At 35.9% G+C, this 19,079-nt stretch overlaps 3 protein-coding genes across 4 annotated transcripts in view; 2 read left to right on the top strand and 1 right to left on the bottom strand.

Moving 5' to 3' along the window:
- Positions 1-2,085, bottom strand: part of DCP5 (decapping 5) — a 39,023-nt gene extending 36,938 nt beyond the window's left edge. Inside the window, exon 1 of one of the 2 annotated variants that reach the window (XM_087317080.1) lies at positions 1,891-2,085. The gene's annotated coding sequence lies outside the window, so the exon portion shown is untranslated. The remainder of the gene's footprint in view (positions 1-1,890) is intronic. The other variant, XM_087317081.1, reaches the window with a different exon arrangement.
- A 5,208-nt stretch (positions 2,086-7,293) lies between these two features.
- On the top strand, positions 7,294-9,704 carry Y14 (RNA-binding (RRM/RBD/RNP motifs) family protein). Its single transcript, XM_087317077.1, has 4 exons — positions 7,294-7,809; positions 8,688-8,824; positions 9,174-9,319; positions 9,465-9,704. Exons 1-4 carry the CDS (start codon positions 7,488-7,490, stop codon positions 9,514-9,516), a joined length of 657 nt encoding a protein of 218 aa, XP_087173203.1. The 5' UTR covers positions 7,294-7,487; the 3' UTR covers positions 9,517-9,704.
- Positions 9,705-13,458: 3,754 nt separating this feature from the next.
- LOC147866625 (DNA repair RAD52-like protein 1, mitochondrial) lies at positions 13,459-17,527 on the top strand. Its single transcript, XM_087317076.1, has 6 exons — positions 13,459-13,582; positions 13,714-13,815; positions 14,915-15,117; positions 16,422-16,459; positions 16,574-16,668; positions 17,250-17,527. The coding sequence occupies exons 1-6, from the start codon at positions 13,517-13,519 to the stop codon at positions 17,385-17,387; spliced, it is 642 nt and encodes a 213-aa protein (XP_087173202.1). The 5' UTR covers positions 13,459-13,516; the 3' UTR covers positions 17,388-17,527.
- The last annotated feature ends 1,552 nt before the right edge of the window (positions 17,528-19,079 follow it).

The raw sequence follows: 19,079 nt of genomic DNA, 5'->3' as shown, positions 1-19,079 counted from the left end.
ATGGTTGTAGATTGTTACATAAAAACTTGACTATGTTTTGGCTACATTTCATCTATACAAAGCATAAAACATTTTGTGTATACTAATTAAATTTCATCCACTGTATAGTAATTTGGCTATAGTAACACATTTTGTGTATAGTAATTAAATTTCATCGACGGAGAGAACAAAAATTGTAAGTATGTACATAAACCTCATGGAAAATTGATTGAAATCCTAAATAATTCATAGAAAATTCAGCAAATACTGAATAAAGCCGGATAGTACCACATCGCTATGAAATTATATACTTGATGTTTTATTATATCATATAATTTGGCTATGACTTCAAATAGAGAAGATGAATAGTATATCACACAAATCTGGTAGATGGAAATATGAACTGAGGAGAAACTGCTGAATACAAGGACAAATGAAGCCTGTTAGTACACAGTGCTTAAAAATTATCCCTTTAATGTTCTTTTATTAAGTTGCAAAAACCCTTGCCTAGGCTTCTAGCAGTTTCATTTATGAAGAGAAGAAGAAGAATACGCACACATACCTAATTGATTAAATCCCTAACTGGTGAATCTGAAAGGCTGAACACTGTCTAATTGTATCATATTACTAAACATAAATTTAGCAATATTCATTTTTAGTAACCCTAACACTAGTTACTGGGATGTTTTTACTGATCTTTATTAAAGTTACATTATATTTTAGCAATTTTTCAGCGAAAGAAACCCTGACTGGTTAGAAATGGCCAAGATGTTTTACAGCAACTCTAAAACAATGTCTCTTTGCTTCCTCTTCCCTTTCGGTTACTAAAAATTAGACACTGAACAAAACTTTATATCTTTGTTATTTTTCATTCAAATTACATAAAAAACTGGCAAAGTTTCACCTTTAATAACCCTAACTGGCTATAAATAAAGATATATTTACTGTTTTTTATGGAGTTCAGTTGAATTTTGGTTATGTTCCATCAAAGGAAACCCTGACCAGTTACAAATGGCCTAAATGTGTTACACCAGGTCTAAAACGATGTCCCTTTGCTCTCTACCTTTCAGTTACATAAAACTTTGGTCATACTTCATCAAGATTGAAAAAGATAATAACATGTTATAAATTGTGCTGATCGGAAGGACTGAAGAAAGTCTTGATTCTTGTATTGCAGTGGTCAAACGCAGGCTTTTTTGTTTTTTCATTTATTGTTTATAGATGATTTGGCTATGATTCATTTATGAGAATATGAACTGCACAAGCAAGAACAGGTATATGAGAAAGCATGAAATTTGACCATCAGAAGGGAAAACTCCTTATACATTACCTAAAGTAAGGCATGCATAATAAAGTATAAAAAATAACCATCAGAAGAAAACAAAAACTCGTCTCTGATCTAAACGATAAGAAGGAAGTATGGTAAAAGAGACCATCAAGCAAAATTAGAAGGAATCAATGATGCACTGTAATATGAAATAAATGTTCATGTAGACTAAGAAAGGGATCAGAGATACGGTAATATCAGAACCGAGAAACCAAAAATGAGCTAAATAAAGAAATAAGGAAATTTTTAACAGTAATTTGAAACAGGAGTTGTCCTAATGAAGGAAAGATACAGAGATGAACAGTAACACCAGAGGAACAAGAACGAAAACATTGCTGGACGAAACGAAGAAAACTGGTAACATCAAACAACGCACTTCCGTGAAGGAAATAAAAAAAACAGTACTAAACAGTAATACTAGAAGAAATATACCATAGATGAATGGAACGGAGGTATAAGCGGGGATACAGTAGATCTCCTGCTAGAACTACGGTTACTATTGTAGATCAAAGCTCGAAACACAACAAAAACAAAAGGAGAACGACGAGGAAAAAGAGGGAGAAAGATGAGAAGAAGCAGGTTACCTGGTAGGCGGAAAGCAAATTAAAACAGAGAAATTTCCTGGTTCAGACTTAACAGGAGCTATTCAGATCATTTCTTCCGCGAGTGGGGGGGTGATTTCTTCAGGCTGCTGGCTGCTTTCTGCTGTGCGCACCATAGCCAAGAGCGTCGTCTTCTTCTTCGTCGTCTCTCTCGAAAGGCAAAAAGAAAAATAATAATAATAAAGGAAAATACAATTTCCCTTTTTCAAAATGGATTTATACCGATAATTTTATCTTCGCAATTTTTGGTTGATTTATTTTCAAGCGCGAGGGGGGGGACTCCCACGAAAAGGGAAGGATAGGAGGCAGCTTGTTTATTCATGATAAATTATGAGGAAACCCCGTAGCTCTTCGTGCCAAGTTAACACACATATTCCATATGGAAGCACTCGCTCTTGTGTCTTGATCATGTTTTGATGGATGGATACTTGAGGTCAGGATCGTGCGCATGCATCCATGCACTCTGGCCTCGCTTCATTACCCCCACCCCAGCTAGCAAATTTCTCTCCCCCTGCTCTTCGATACCTCAACTTTACCTCCCACAATTTATCCTACCGAAAATATGAGGCCAAGGGATTCTCCCCATGTAGTCAAACTTCGAGCCGCACGATGAAGATCGAGGCCTATTAGCCCTGCCATCATCGGCATGACTTCGTGTAAAGAACCAGTATCTCGTGTATATAGATAGACATGTCTCTTATGGGCTAACGTAGAGACCGAGCGTGCCTGCCTTTCTATACTTCGCCCACCCACCTAACCTCCACATATTCTCTCGTATTGTTTGTAATTGTACCAACCCGTGCACATAACTTCAAAAACCTTGTTGTCTCCGCATCAACTTCATGGATGTCACTTCGAAAAAAACAGCTTTCGTTGAACAATTGTTATATGATAGTGGTCCTTGCAAACTAATTTTTCTTTGCATGATTGGTTTTCTCGTGCCTTCTTGCTACATGAATTTCCATTTGGGCATCTATCCTTGGATCATTGTTGCATTTTGAGCTCTTGTTACAGTTGATATTCCCATGTAGGAGATGAACACCCATAACCTTTTTGTCTCCAACCACATAAATAACATTAGTTACCTCCATCTTACATATCTTTTTATCGTAAAAGTATATATAAGTTAAAAATAACACAACAAGAGATCCCCTATAACAAGGTGAGCCCTAAAAGGTTCCACAAAACAAACTAACACAAAGGCAAATGCAAATACAACTTCGTGGATGTTAATAGCTAGGGTTGTGATGAACATCTCCAACAATGAAGATTTTTGATTGGCCATTGCTTATATATAGGAATGGAAAATGATCGACTAGCTTCTTCAGTTGAACTCACAATGTGTTGGGATTGTCTACAAAGGGTTTTATTTCAACTCAACCACACAAGTCTAGCAAGTACTCACTTGAATTAATTATTCAAATAAGTCGTAGAAAGGTCTCAAACACCCTAATGTAATAATAGCCCAATTAAGAGTCGCATATTGAATCATTGCTTGAAACACACAATTATAAGTGATGAGTAGATAACCACTTAATTACACTTAACGAAGTTGGAAAGACATTGTAATAGTGCATGCAACAATGGCCTACTATTACCAAATATTCCAATCAAAGGGACAATTAGAATACATGAGCCAATAAATCACTCTCAATGACTACCTCTTGAGAAGTAAGTAAGTTAACATTATCTTAAGGTTTCCTTTCTAACAACCACAAACACCACTTGCTCATCGATAAAGTTTTATATCCCATTGATGATGGAACGGGAGAGGATACATGGTGCCTTTTCCTCTTTGCTTCTAAATTGCTCATGAATGTGCCTTAGAATATATCGTCTTCAAGATCGATAGGCAATATCTACACAAATATATTTTATTGACATGCTCCTACATTATGAGACTTCTCACTATTTCTCCAAGTGTCCCTCAATCCCATGCACCTATTTACCTAACTTGTAGTTTTATTACCTACTTACTTTATGTGTCCCCCTATCAAACGACAAACAATGGCTTGTACGTGAAGAACTAACAGTTACATGCATAACCAAAATGATTCACAATATAGGTTTTTCGTAGTTTTTTTTAATCTTTATGATGAGTATGTGTGGCTTAATTATGAAACGAATGAGCGTATGAATCATATTACTCGATTCTACTGTTTGTTATCACTTGACCACTTCAAATAAAGCAATAAAGTGTGAACATATGTTGAGACTATGGCAATGTGGACATGGCTATTGTTAACTACGCACACACAATCCTCGATGGTATGGGACATCAAGGAGGTTTGGGTTCATCTCACACCGTTTTTAGGGGGTGGTCGGGTGGTTTGACACCCATCTTTCCTTTCTCTACTCTACAAATCCTTAAATTTTTCTTAATTAATGTGTTAAACACTAACACTATCCATAACACATTTATTAAGGTTTGCGTAACACGCTAGGTTGTGAACCCTAAGGTTAATGTAACCAACCGAGAACTTTCTTTGTTCAACTTGAATGGTTAATTGGTGATTGTTAAACACCTAATACGTTATTTTTTCAGCATTGTGACTCGCAAGTGACAAAAGCTTCCCCTAAGCTCTATGATAGGCTAATTATAATATGTGGTCTATACTTATGTTAGGTTACATTGTTGGCCTCGTGTAAGACTTATTACGAGTTTCACATAATGATGATAGGACAATGCTTGGGCTTTTATCGTTTGGCCTATTTAGTCTACCCTGAGCTCAAAAATAGTAGCAAATTTAATTCTATAACACGTTAAACATGTAAGATTATTTGGTTAATACGCTATTGTTCATTGGGCATTGAATTCAAGGGCAAGCAATATTTGGGTGTTGATTGTTAGGTACCAAACTTTTGGGTGTTGCTCATTTTTCTTGTGTTACATTTATCTTATCCACGAAACAAATTTAGGCCCCACTGGTTTGTATCCAATTTTGCCAAAACATTTTATTTGCTTGAGGTTTGGTGGTTTTGTAAATTTGTATAGATACAACCATATTATTGCCCCCTTACATGATTAACATGGGATCAAGATACTTGGGTTCCTAAAATAACACATGTGCGCATAATAAGAGAATTTATTTTGGTTTTTTTAAGTTAAGTTTAAATACATTTACGAGACAACCTAAATCGCCAACCATTGTTTAGAATTTCCACAATGGTAGTTGAAGCTTGAGTTTCCTTAAAGGAAAACAATTGCCATGTGTATGATGAGAAACTAATAGGAAACTCTAACCCTTCACAAACCTTCCTATAGAGAGTCAAATTCAAGATTGGTCATAGTATTTTGTTCTTTGAATATTTAAGTGATATTATGAGAAACCAAAATTTTATACCTCTAATCATAAGCCTACGCCCAATAAGCTCTTATTGTAACTTAAAGCTCAAGTCTTTTTTTTCTCTCTTTTAGAGTACCTTTACTAAATAAACGTTCATCTCACATACACATTGGAGCCATTTTTCCATCATTTCGACAGAAAAGCTATCGTATGACATCGTCAAACAATACACCAATTTTAGTTGGGGCTCTAGTTATAAGGTCATACACAATATGTTTTGTTTCCATGCGTTGATTCCCCCCATTTTGTGAATGACAATCAATAGCAAAACACGGACTTTGCACATGATCCCCTGAATCTTCCATTAGTTTACACACCACACCTCATACAACTCCAAGTTGCATGTGCTAATCCTCACTTTTGAAGCACATGTTTGTGCTCTTTTAGTTAAGCATAGGAGGGTTCTAAAAAAAAACAAGTTAGTGCGACGTGTGGCTCCAACCAACATAAAGGAATGTCTTATAACGTTTATCTGGTTCCATTGGACAAACATTTGCAACAACATTTTTGGTCTTTCAAGAACAAAAATCAATATTGTCATCAACATCACCTTTCTTACTAGATTCCTCCAAGCCAAAACTTCAAATTGAGTTTCCCATGAGGGGTCAACTACAGTTCATAGTTCTAGCCATACGTCTCAAACGTGTCATATTCATACGTGAATATTCATATCATACTCATACGCGAAATGGCTCCAAGTATGATTGGAATCCATTCGTCTATATTTATATTTATATATTTTTTTATTACTCTATTTTTTTTTAATATGGAAAATAAAAAATAATCAAGATTTTTAAAAAATATGAAAAATTGGACAAATCGGTAAGGCGGCAAGTTGTAGGCGGCCTGCGGGTGAGCGGGAATCAAGAATCGAGATTCGGGAATCAGAAATTAGAAATTAGAAATCAGGTCCCTGTTCATTTCGTCCTTCACAAAAATCTGATTTTCACTCAGAGCTCTCGATTCTCTACAGTCGACTCTCAGTTACAACTCACAAACACTCTGAGCTCTTGATTCTCAACACACTCGATTCTCAGTTTAGATTCACGATCACTCATAACTCTCGACTCTCATACACTTAGAGACTCACACTCATCACTCCTCACAACGCGATGACGCGCCAAAAAACAGCCAAAAAACCCCCAATTTAAATAATAAAAAAAACAAACCAAACAAATATCGCGTATCATACGCGTATGTTTGCAAACGTTCGAGTACGTCCAATAAATTGGACGTACGCGAATATTAGGAACTATACTAGAGTTACAAGGGTCACAAGTCTATTGGGAATGACTTCACAATGTGATAGTTGAAGGCTCAAGGGATGTCACTCCCAAATGGCAAAGACCATGTCTTACTTCAACACATTAAAGCACTTACATCTCCAATCCATGTAGCTATGAAAGACTCTAGGTCTTCTCGAGTTAAATTAAAATCAAACAACCTTAATCACTATACAAATTAAGGGTTGTCTTTATTAAATAGATAATTACAATATAAGAAACCTACAAGGAAAGTGAGTCTTAGTGGCTACAAAGGGGAGAGGACAAGGAGCAAACCGTAACAAGAAAGCCATCTCTATCCTATATCAATATGTATGCAAGCCAATTTCTAAGAGAAGCCAAGCCCTAAACAAGACATTGCAAGAAAACCATATTTACTCTACATGAACGTGTGTAACTTTTAGAAACCCTGAAAAAGGCTTTGTTAGAAAAGCCAAGTTGAATTTCGAGAGAAACCCTAAAAAAAGCCATTGTCAGGAAACCGATGGTAGTATTTTCTACGTACATGTGCATCATGTTATGAGAGAAAGAAACCCTAGAAAAGCCATTGCCAGTGGAGCCAGCCCTACCTGACCGGTATGTCGTGTTGTATCCTGAGAGAAAGGTCCTAAAGAACACGGTGCCAGAAAGCCCCTTTGAGTAGAAGAGGCGGACACACATCGCTCAGTGCTAGTCCAAAGTACTGAAGAAAGATCCATTTCTTTCAGTTTTTGATGTTGGCCTAATGTGAACTCGCAGACAGGATACACAAAGATCTCTTACTTTCTCTTTCTCTCAAGTTAGTTTCTGTGAACCTAACAACGCCATCGCTAGTAAACCCTAACCCTAACCCTAACCCTAAGGCTAATAACGCCCAGTAAAGAGCTCTTCCTCCGCAGCAAATAGCAGGCCAGATAGAGACAGACAGAAGACTGGGATAGACAGTCAGACGGAAGAAAAACAGAGAGATATGGCTGCTGCTGATGTCGACGCTCTTGATTTCGAACCAGACATGGAAGAAGACGAAGACCTCCTGCTCGATGAACTTGAAGGCTCAGCGATGGAGGAAGGTGAAGCTGTCCCCATGCCGAAGCTCAAATCCACCATCACCTCTTCTGCAAATGCAGCAGGGAGCTCTCTGGCTCCTCCTCCCCCTTCTTCTTCTTCTGGGTTGATGAAGAAAACGAAAGGTAGAGGGTTTCGTGACCGATCTGATCCTGATCGTTCGAATCGTTTCGCTGGGAAAGAGTTCGATTCTCTCTTCACTGATGGTGGACCTGGACCTCAGAGATGTATGTATACTCCTTCCTTCTCTTTCTTTCTTTTATTCTCTCTCAATCCCTCTTCCTCCCTCTTACCCACTGCATTTTCAGTATGGTTTCTATAATTTTCATTTATTTCTTCCATCAGTGTGAAAATTTAGTTTTTTCTCTTCATTCTACATCTGTTTAATTGTATTTTTGTATTTTCATCTGTCGCCACATATGTTTTCAATTCTATCTGGTTATTTAAGTGTTTCTGTATTCCGCTGGCTGATGAAGTTAGGTTTCCATATTCTTTGTCCGTATCTAGTAAAACTTGGGTTATCTTCTTGAAAATTGTGTTCTTGTAAGCGTTATCATCGTTAGTCTCTAATTTCTGCTGTCAAGACTGAATATCTGGCTTTTCTTTCTGTTTCGGGTTCCGCTTTTCAGACCTCTGTGGTTTTCCTACATCTTTGAAAGACTGGAGGGTTTATTATAGCTCCCTGTATCTGATCTATGCTGGTTCTCTTCGTTATTTCTGACTGCAACTGTCATTCTGTATGAAATTAGTAATTTCTTTTTCTGTCTGCGTCCTCTGAAAATAGATTTAGTTTATCATTATTTTCTTTACTATCCGTGCATAATTGGGTCGATATTTTCTGATTTGTGTATCTGTTATCTATTTTTTTCTTTTGTGAATGGTTATTTGCGTTTAATTTTCGTTGTATAATCTTTTTGCATTTAATGGTCTATCTTTTTTGTTTTATTTGGATTTACTTCTAGTTTCTTTGGATTTCTGGTGATTGTTAAGTTTTACGGTTTTGTGTCTTTTTCTATGTCTGTGATTCTTGAAGTTAGAGTTTTGTGGTGGTCTTCTTTGCTACTTCTCTCTTATTTTGAATTTAGTTGAACTTGTTCTTTTGTAGCCATAGAAGGATGGATCATTCTTGTCACTGGTGTGCATGAAGAAGCTCAGGAGGATGATTTGATCGAATTGTTTGGTGAGTTTGGGGAGATCAAGAATCTGCATCTCAATCTTGACAGAAGAACTGGATTTGTGAAGGTAACTATTACTCTTCTGCCTCAAAATACAATTCCTCCATAATAAGTATTTGTTCTCTGTTGTTTTCATCAAGATATTTGAAAGAATTATAGTTGTATTATTACTTGATATCGAGTGAAAACGTTTTCACTAAGATGGCTTTTTGTTGTACCTTTCTAGCTGCCCCTGGATTGTCCTATATGCATGTGGTTTTCATCATGTATTTTTGATTTTATTTTCTATAATTTGGAATTTATAATAACTGTATAAAATCTGAGTCTAAATAATTCACCTCTTTATTTTATTTTTTGAATTGATTGGAACATACTGAAGTTGCTGAATGAAGTTTATTTTTATTTTTATTTTTCAGGGTTATGCATTGATAGAATATGAGAAGAAACAAGAAGCACAATCTGCAATTAGTCAACTAAATGGTGCAGAGCTTTTGACGCAGATCATATCTGTTGATTGGGCCTTTAGCAGTGGTCCTCTCAGGCGCCGCAATGCTAGAAAGAGGTAAGCTCTATAAAAAATTAGTCTTTTTCATTCTTCATGAACTTGAATATACGAATGTGTTATAAAGGTAAACAATCTCACAGCTCATGAAACTACTGCTGTGTTATAACAATAATAAAGCATCTAATGCTTATCAACCTTATAGGTCACCACGTGGAGGACATCGCTCTCGTAGCCCCGTGAAAAGGCGTTACTGACTTTGGTTCGTGTGAAGACGAGTACTGGAGATTGCATTAGTCCTCATGTTGTTACAAATGGTATTTTTGAAACTATATGGAAGGACTGGAAAATCCTCATGTTGTTGCAAAGAGTTTCTAATTGTGCTTACTGTAATGGAACAGTCTGTTTCCCTTTCTAAACAATTAAAGACATTACTTTTCATACATGTCAGATGTTTAATGATGCCGAAAGAAATTGCAATAGTGTGTTACAATGCTCAAGTAATCATGTCCGAATCTGTTGTGAACTAGGACATGCCTATGTTTGAGCTTTTAGCTGTATTTCTCATAGTGAAACAAATACTTTTTCACTTAATTGAACAATTATATGCATTGCTTTTCATGTATATTTATCTAGTTATGTATTTTATTCCAAGCAATTTTTTAATATTTTTGTGTAGAAGTAGACCTCGTTCTTGTTTATTGTGCCTGCAGTTTCATTTTGCTCGTTTTTAATCAATTATCCACAAGTTTCACTATTGCATAGTCTAGTTTCATCTTCAGGATGACCTTTTATGTCAAACAATGCATATCGTGAAGAGTATGGAAGAGATGTCCCTTCTACAGTCACCATTGCATTTCTAAAGCCCAAAAATGTTGGTTATGATATCTAGTAGTGTAAATCTTTGAGAGATATGGTTGATGGCTTTCTTAAATGGTTAGCTACCTAGCTGATATCAACATTTGTTAGTTTATGATTAATTGGGTCCACATTCAACTTATTGATTGTTCCTCTCTTATTTTTGAGCTGAGAATCAAACATATAATGAGATATTAGAAATACTAGTATAATAACTGCAGTGCAACACTTCATAAGGTTGAGAGATGCTTGGCTGTATCAATGGGTTTTGAACAATATTGAACAATATTGACCACTTCATCAAGGAATGGAAGCAGTCAAGTAAATAAGATTTTCAGCTTATGAAAAGGACTGAAATAAAGTAACCACATACTAATACTAATGTTGGAAGGAACTTGGTAGTAGATAACCTAATAAATGAGTGCTGAATATGTGCTAGTTTGCATGTGGGCCAAATAGAATCAGCAGAGGAATGATACAAGGGATAATATTCCAGTACAAGAAGTGGCAGGTTTTTTGTATGTACAAAAACCCTATACAATTGGGAGCCAATGAGTTTGGGTAAATGCCCTTTTTAATGAAATCTCACTCATTGACTATTATTGGCCAACGAGGTTTTAAAAGTGTGACTTCAATTTGTATGTTCTCACCGAGACACTTTGACAATTTAGCCTAGCATTCTAGAAAAAAATTGTTTTAGTATTATATTTGCATTTGCAAAGATGATTTGTATCATATCATTGTTTGCCCTATGTCTTTAACAATGTGATGAAAACTTGGCCTGCCTTCCTTGTATGCCAATATTAGAGAGAAAATATTAGGCTTCTTATTAGAGTGAAGAAGAAGGAAGAAAGAAAAGCCATGAACACCAATGAAATGAAGACAATATATGTTTGAACTTGAGAATGGAGAAAGTTCAACGGGAGCTGATTATATATCAAACATTTAAATATAGAATTTGATCAACATGAAGATCAAGCGGCCTACAGAAACAATATACGATAAAATGAACCTAAAGCCACAATATGAACAAAGGACTAGATGAAGAGTGAAAACTAACGCAAATCAATTGAAAAGGGTGAATGAAATGCCAAGAAACAAACATGATAATATGTTTGAAGAGCTCACTATTGATCTATGCTACAATGGAATCGCCAGGTTGTGAAATAAAGAAACTCTCATATGATGTGATATGAAGCTCCATCTTAACAAGGAAAAAATGTTGATAGATCAAGAGATACAAAACTCATGGTTTCTCTAGGTTGGAGTGAAGTAATAATATCGAGTGGTTTTAGGAAAACCACAAATAAACTCGAGGAGGTTTTCGATGACTTGGAAAAGAAAGTTGTGAAAATTTCAGGAATGATTCCATTAGACTTGATTGAAGAAGTGGAGTAAGAGATGTAAGGAGAGAAAGTAAACTAAAAAACACATAGTTACGAAAAAGGATCACTATCATGATTGCGAAAAGCAAAACTCTTTTATTTTATTTGATAATGAGGATGATCTTATTGTTAGTAGAGCTATTTGTGAATGTCATAGCTTAATTATTATCATAATTAGGGGCAAGCTCACAAAGTTACCTTCATGAACTCAAAAAATCACCTTCATGACGCCTTAATTGCCTTAGAAAAATAAAACAAAAAAACCATGTAATGATGTGATTAATAGACCTTGCTTTGAACGTTATCCAAATACAAATGATTTCATCATCGTCTTTTTGAGAAATCCAAAGCACTCTTCTAAGGTCAAGTTGCGCATGAACAAATCACATGAATTGGGCGTGATCATACCACTTCTCTTGCAAATAGTAGAATTGAACGTGTGGAAATTATGAAAACATGGCAAAAGTAAAATATGTCCTTACAAAAAATGCATAGTTGTGAGTCGTAACCCTAAATTGCACAAAACAAGTATGGCTACAAGATTCTATTTCACTTGAATTAAATGAGGTCCGAGTTATCTCGCCTAAGGATGTCCCATTTGTTTGTGTATAGTACGCATGTACAACCCTAAAGACTTTTGTGGGAAAAATTTGTCGAGTTCAAAAAATCAATGTTTGAACTTTGAACTTAAAATGAATGAGAATGGCGTGAAAAGGTATACGTATGTATAATATCTGTGGTATATCCATTCATGATGCAATTCACACAATTATTTGATTTGACACCAACTTGTACACATGTTTATTTATTGTATCACTTGCACTAAGGGCAAGCAAGGTTTCACATGGTTACTTCAACCTAACATGCATGTATTTGTGTTCGTTCATAGGATTGTTAATAATAGATAGATAAATATAGTCGCAAAAACTCAAACAAAATTGCATTCTAAAATGGAGAGTATTGATATTGATTAAAAGTGAAGAATGGACGCACATTTATACATTGTAAATGCAAAGGCAAGGGCCATTTTCATATTTTGGAGGTAACATTAATACATTTATTGTGGGAGAGCATCACTTAATGGGTGGTGCGGAGGAAGGTTGCACTAGCAATATTTTGCTACATTCCTCCCACCTTAGTTCTCCTCTTCATTAACAATAGTATTTCTAGCTATCAAGTTAAGAAGCATGCGCTTCCCTCTTCGCAACCAACTCATTGATCACCCTCTTACTTAACATTACTAATTTTTTAGAATTACCTTGGCATTCGTTGCCTCTCAATGGTTTATGCATAACGTGAATTGCATAGTGACACATGTAGTACTTAATGGAGAACTATGTACTGTCTCATGTATGTTCCTAGCATGAATTGCACAAAGAACACGTTGTACTTCAAACACGCAACTATGTGTTTTTGGGAGGTGATGACACACAACTCATCCCTTTCCATTAAACATTCCATGAAGAGATATACCTTGTTGTCCATTTGCAAGGGGGATTACGTGTTAAACATGTCGTACTTGAAGTGAGAGCTATTGTGTGTCTCAAGAGGCGGTTGCACCACACTGAACGCTTTCAAACACAACGTGTCAAATCAATATGGAACAGAGTGTGTGTTTCCGCCACTCTGTATGTGAACAGAAGGAGAACCAGAGTCTAGCTAGGAGCTTTTGGTCGAAATGTGTCAAAACAATATGGACTAAAAAGATGGTGTTCCTGCAATGGAAACAGGAGGAGAATCGGCTCTATGTGTGTCTATCGGGATGAGAGAAGTGGACAATCGGCACTCGGACATAAGATGGTCGGTCTTGCGGGAGAGACACTAAGGAATGAACTATGTATGTATGTACATACATACATGATACATATATGTATCTGAGCGTGATGTTTTCTTTTGCTTTTGGATCCGGTAATAACACAATTGAAATCATGTGAAGGGCACGAGAAATGTGTCTCTTCTTTTCTCTTTCCTTGCTTTTGCTTGAAAGGTCAAAAAAAACATACGAAAGCCGCAGATGCAGATACATAAAGAAAGACGAAGACGAAGAAAATCAATACTCAATTCCTTCCGATTCTATACAGTGTTTTCCTTTCTGTCTTTTTTTCTTTGGTTTTTCTCTTAATGCATATCGATACCCTGTGTTCTCTGCTCACTTATCTATATATATAGAAAGCCAAAAACAAATTCGTTTATTTCACCATGAATTCGCAGGTTTTTGCAGCTCAACCTTCGACCCTTACGAAGCTCTGCTCTCAATCTGATTCCTCTCTTATATGTGATGTAGATCCTCTTATCCGGAATTCCTTCACAAAGGCATGTATCTCCTCTCTCAATTGGAAATATCTGAATTGGAAAAAAATAAGAAGCTTTAAAGCTTATGCGTTTTTTCTGCCCTCATGTAAGGATTTTCTGTTCACATTGAATTATTGATCCAATATCTATCAGTCTATTTGTCTATATATTCTGTTTTTCAGTGATTCTGGTGATGTATTCATTTACTGTTTAACGGATGTAGAAATGTATTTTTAATGTGTTAGAGAAAATATGGCGTTAGAAACTCCAAAATCCTTTTAAATGTAACCATGTCGTTTGTAATTTCTAAACATGGATACCTCTAAATTGAAATGCCTTCTAAGAATTCCTAATTAACTAACTACATATGCATATACACCTTTGTGGGTTATATATTGTGTATGCAGACTATCGACAGAAACATTGTTGAAGTCCACACATCAATTTATAGACCTTGTTTTAGCATGCCTTGGCCAAAACAAGAGAGAACCCTGCTTTAGTTTTCTAGCCATAGTGGTTACATTTAGGTCCTTAGCTACTGTGATGTGTTCACGCCACAAAAATTCCACATGTAACCCTAGGCCTATACACAATTTACGCTAGTTATCTACTGTAGGTACTATTTCCCCCATCTTTTCTATTGTGAAAGCCATGTCAATTTTTTTCAATGTTGTAAAAACCATTTCGTTTTGCTCAGCAAGCAGATTGTGTCCAGGATCTCTAATGAAAATTACAAAGAGTTTAATTTGTCAAACCATTTCCCAAATGCCCAAATCCACAAGTTACAACCATAAATGCTGCAAAGCACAAGCTTCATTATTAGAAAATGATGTTTATATATACTTGAAAATATTAGAATCTCAATAGTATAGTGAATCTAAACTATGATGTGTAAATGCTTTTGACAAGGCATATTGTGTTTATACACAACAAACACACATTTATATAGATGAATATAGGATACGATTTTCAAAGAAGTTAAGCGAATCTAAACTATGATGTAACAAAGGTCATGCTTTTCACATTGTGCTAAGCATGGAGGACCTTGTTTTATTACTGAAAATGAATATGGAAAATGTGATTTTCCTCCTCAAAGTTCACAATGCTTTTATTCTTCCAGAAGCCATGTTTGTCCATATTGAAGATGAATAGGGGCATCCGAAGGAGGTGGGCTATAGTGGCCAATGCAGCTTCTGCAGTCTCTTTGGAAACAGGGTCGTCTTTTATGCTACGCCCCCTTGCCGAAATTCTCAGAGACCTCAACAAAAGAGTGCCAGATCAAGTGCTCAAGGATCGAGAGGTGAATCACAAATATATCCCATGGTTGGTATTTTATCATTTGCATCCTATTTTTGGAGTTCTATTAGTGTGTTTATGGTCTCAATATGATTGATTTTTTATTTCTTATATATGTAGAGAGAGAGACACACACAAACACACGGATACACACACACAAGAACCCCGTTAGTTTTAGACCTATATTCTCTTATAATTATTCCCTCTTTGAAAAAACCTCTAACTGGTCACACTACCAACTATTACCTATACTCTTACAAAAACAATATCTAAAAGACTTTTGTTCACTTATTAAAACCTTAGAAAGTCTTCAACCTCCCCTAAATAGTCTTATTTTCACTTTTGATGTAGAAACCTTATAGCTTAGTATCCCACCTAAGCTAGGCTTAAAAGCCCTAAGGCATATGATCAGCCCCCATTTTTCAACTATTAAAACTAATTTCATCTATAACCTTAGTGCATTGGTATCGAGTCAACTAATGTCTGCACCTTCCTGGTCTTTGTGTCCTCCCTGGTCCAAGACCCCTGTGGTCTTGCACGAGTAGCACACACACATTTATGCGACACCGTAGGTTGATGTAAATATCTAGGAATGGGAGTCTTGTGGAAGATGAGGATGTAGTAAGACAAATACAGTTGCCTGTGAGCTTGTTGAGTAGAAGTGAAGATAAATAAGGAGGTCGTTCTCATTGCCAGACCAAATGCCAAAGGCATTGTCAATGTACCTTGTAGAACAGAAGAGTACGATGTAGTAAGACAAATACAGCTGCCCGTGGACTTGTAGAGTAGAAGTCAAGATAGCTAAGGAGGTCGTTCTCATCGCCAGACCAAAGGCCAAAGACATTGAATGTACCTTGTAGAAAAGAAGAGTTAGGGAGGTCAAGGTTGGGAATTTTCTAGGAAAGCTAAAAATAGACACACATAAACTACAGAGACATTACTCCCATAGCTGTGCCCTTGATTATTTGATATACAATATTATTGAAGGTAAGGAAATGATCTTCTAATACTAATGCACTAAGGGTATAGAATCTAGATGAGATTAGTTTTAGGAGTTGAAAAGTGGGGGCTGATCATATACATTAGGACTTGTAAGCCTAGCTTAGGTGGAATACTAGGGTATAATGCTTCTACATCAAAAGTGAGTATACGATAATTTAGGGGAATTTGGAGAGTTTCTATGGTTTTAATAAGTGAATGAGAGTTTTTTAGATATTGTTTTTGTAGTTCATGTATGCCAACAACGGTATTAGCTATCTTGGGGTGTGTGTTTGTTTTTTGGCTCTTATGATTCTTTTTTAATTCCTTTTTTTCTCTTTTTGATGCTATAGGTACCATGCTAATCGGATGTTGAGTTTCTATGCTCCAGGTGAAATAACAAATGAAAGGCATGATTCCTCTTTGTTTTTCTTGTCTTTGAGGTTGAGAGGACTGATTTCTATGTGTCTTTGTTTGTAATGGATATATATATATATATATATAGGATGGTGTGGTGAAGTGAGGGGTATTTCGTTTTCGGCTGATGGAAGGTTTGTTACGGTCATTTATCGTGTCACAATCAAGGGCTCTGATGGAGAGGTCTGTTATAATAATAAGTTTTTTTATTTTTTTTACCCTTTCTTGTATGTGTATATGGTTTTTTTTTCTTTTTCTCATTGACTCTAATCATGTGTGTATAATTTTGTATAATTAGTCTCGTTTCCTCGTCTCTAACCCCTTATATATGATTTTTTTATCTTTTTTCATTCTTGTATGTATAATTAGTCTCTTTTTTTGAAATCTAATGATGTCCGTTAATGTTCCCGTCGACTCTAATATGCGTGTAACTTTTCTTTTCTCAACTCTAAATTATTCTCCCAAGGATAAAATACAAAGCACCCTAAATGTTTTTGCATATTTACTTGAAGGCCAATTTGTTTTAACAAACTACCAGAAAAATGCCCTTGCCTTGGACTTCAAAAACTTAATGCTACATGGATATTCTGGTAATGTTTGAAAACCAAGGAGTATCCTGATAAATATCCAAAATGCGAAGGGTGTTATTGGCATCGACTCCTGTCCAACAAATGTCTGATGCCAAATTGTTTCCATGTTTTGAAATAGTGGCACTCTTGAATCACCGAGTTTTCTTCATTGCTTCTTTTTTGACATAAATGTAGGCATTTCGTGAGGCCGCTAGTACGTTCTCAACTGAAGATATCAAGAGTGGAGATCCTTCTCAAAAAGCCGAAGCAATGGCTTTTGTACGGGCATGTGCACGGTTTGGATTAGGGCTTTATCTTCACGATGAGAGTTAAACCCCAAAATTATCTTTTAGACCCAATAACAAAGAGACTACTCTTATCATCTAGCAATAGTTCTACAATTGGCTTGATTTTTGTCCTCTATAACAAAGAATGGTATACTGTTCTATGCTAATTAAAGGATCTTCGAAACATTGCTCTAATATGCATCTAACACTTATGCACCCACCCATAACACATGCACATGGTATAGTGTATAGTAAAACTAATAAAGAAATAGATTATGGAAAAACCAACAAAGGGATACATAAAAAGTGGTGGATATCATTGATTCGCCAATAACCAGTATGCTTGATAATTTTAGTTATAGAAGGTGAATGCCCTTTTAAATTCTAAAATATGACATTGGATGATAAATAGGTCTTAGTTTTGTATTCTGTTTTGAACCACCTACATATTGATAGTCTTTTACATTGAAATTGAGAAAGTTACGTACTACTCACTATGACACAAATTTAGAATTGGGTTCATGCAAATATTTAGAATATCAACAACAGAATTGAAAATGCAAACTAATTATTTGACCAATGCAAACTAAATACTATCACATGTGCACACCAAGATGAGTTTTTTTTGCATGGCATATGCATTTTATGCTTTGCATGCAAATACAAGGTCAATGGAGTAAGAAACATGAAACTAAAAAAGCTAACAAAGCTACAACTAAAAAAGCATTTTATGCTTTGCATGCAAATACAATGTCAATGGAGTAGGAAACATGAAACTAAAAAAGCAAACAAAGCATATCTAATAAATGATGCTACCGTCTTTTCTAACTTAACATCAATGCAACAATCACATTCTCTCTTATGTATATAAGGCACATATTAATTGTTGTATGGAATAAGATTGACACAACTACATTGGATGACACAAAAGATGGTGGATTCAAGCAACTTAGCAACCCATGCACATTTGAGTGAAGGTAATCTTAGGTTGCCAAATTAACTATTTGGGCAAATAAGCTACACATTTGTATATGGACAACATAAAGTGCTTTTTATCATAGTGTCTTTCTGAACATCAAGAATTGTCTTGATTACAAGTGCCCATAACTCTTCACCTTGCTTGTTTATAGTTTATTGCAAAGAAAACAAACACATGACACAACCCATTGTTCGTTGATGGTTGATTATTGTTACCCGTATAGGTATACGGGAGGGTTAAGTGTAATGTGGAATATGAAATGTGAATGTGTGAGTGTTAGGTGAGGTAAGTAGGTGTACCTACGTCCATTCGGCTTTTTGTAAAGATCTTATATAAATCCGCACTCATGGGGCATGAAAATATGGAATATTGAAGTTACCCACAAACTGTGTTTGTCTCGATTCTCTCTCTTTCTCTCTCTCTCTCTCTCATTCGTTCTCTCTGTGCATCTCATCTCACCCTCTCTCCTCTTACACTCGAACCCCCTTGGGAGGGGGGTGGAGCCAATCTTGGCTCCATCCCCCACCCATAAACACATGGCACGCCGGGTGGGACTCGAACCCACAATCCCTTGATTAAACAATTATCGAGTTTGAAACCACCAACACTTTAGTGCAAATAATATCAACTATTGTTCTATAGGGAAAGTGAAATTTCAATAGAAGTGAAGCGAGCCCAATATGTATTAGTGTCTTTGGTTACTAGTGCTCACAACTATTCACCTTGCTTGTTTATAGTTTATTCAAAGAAAATGTAATC

The sequence above is a fragment of the Azolla caroliniana genome, unplaced genomic scaffold, assembly GCF_043228905.1.
Source record: "Azolla caroliniana isolate FFs.n. ecotype wild unplaced genomic scaffold, voAzoCaro1.0.p SCAF_3, whole genome shotgun sequence".
In the NCBI taxonomy this organism is placed as follows: domain Eukaryota; kingdom Viridiplantae; phylum Streptophyta; class Polypodiopsida; order Salviniales; family Salviniaceae; genus Azolla; species Azolla caroliniana.
This window is presented reverse-complemented; position numbering and strand designations above follow the sequence as displayed.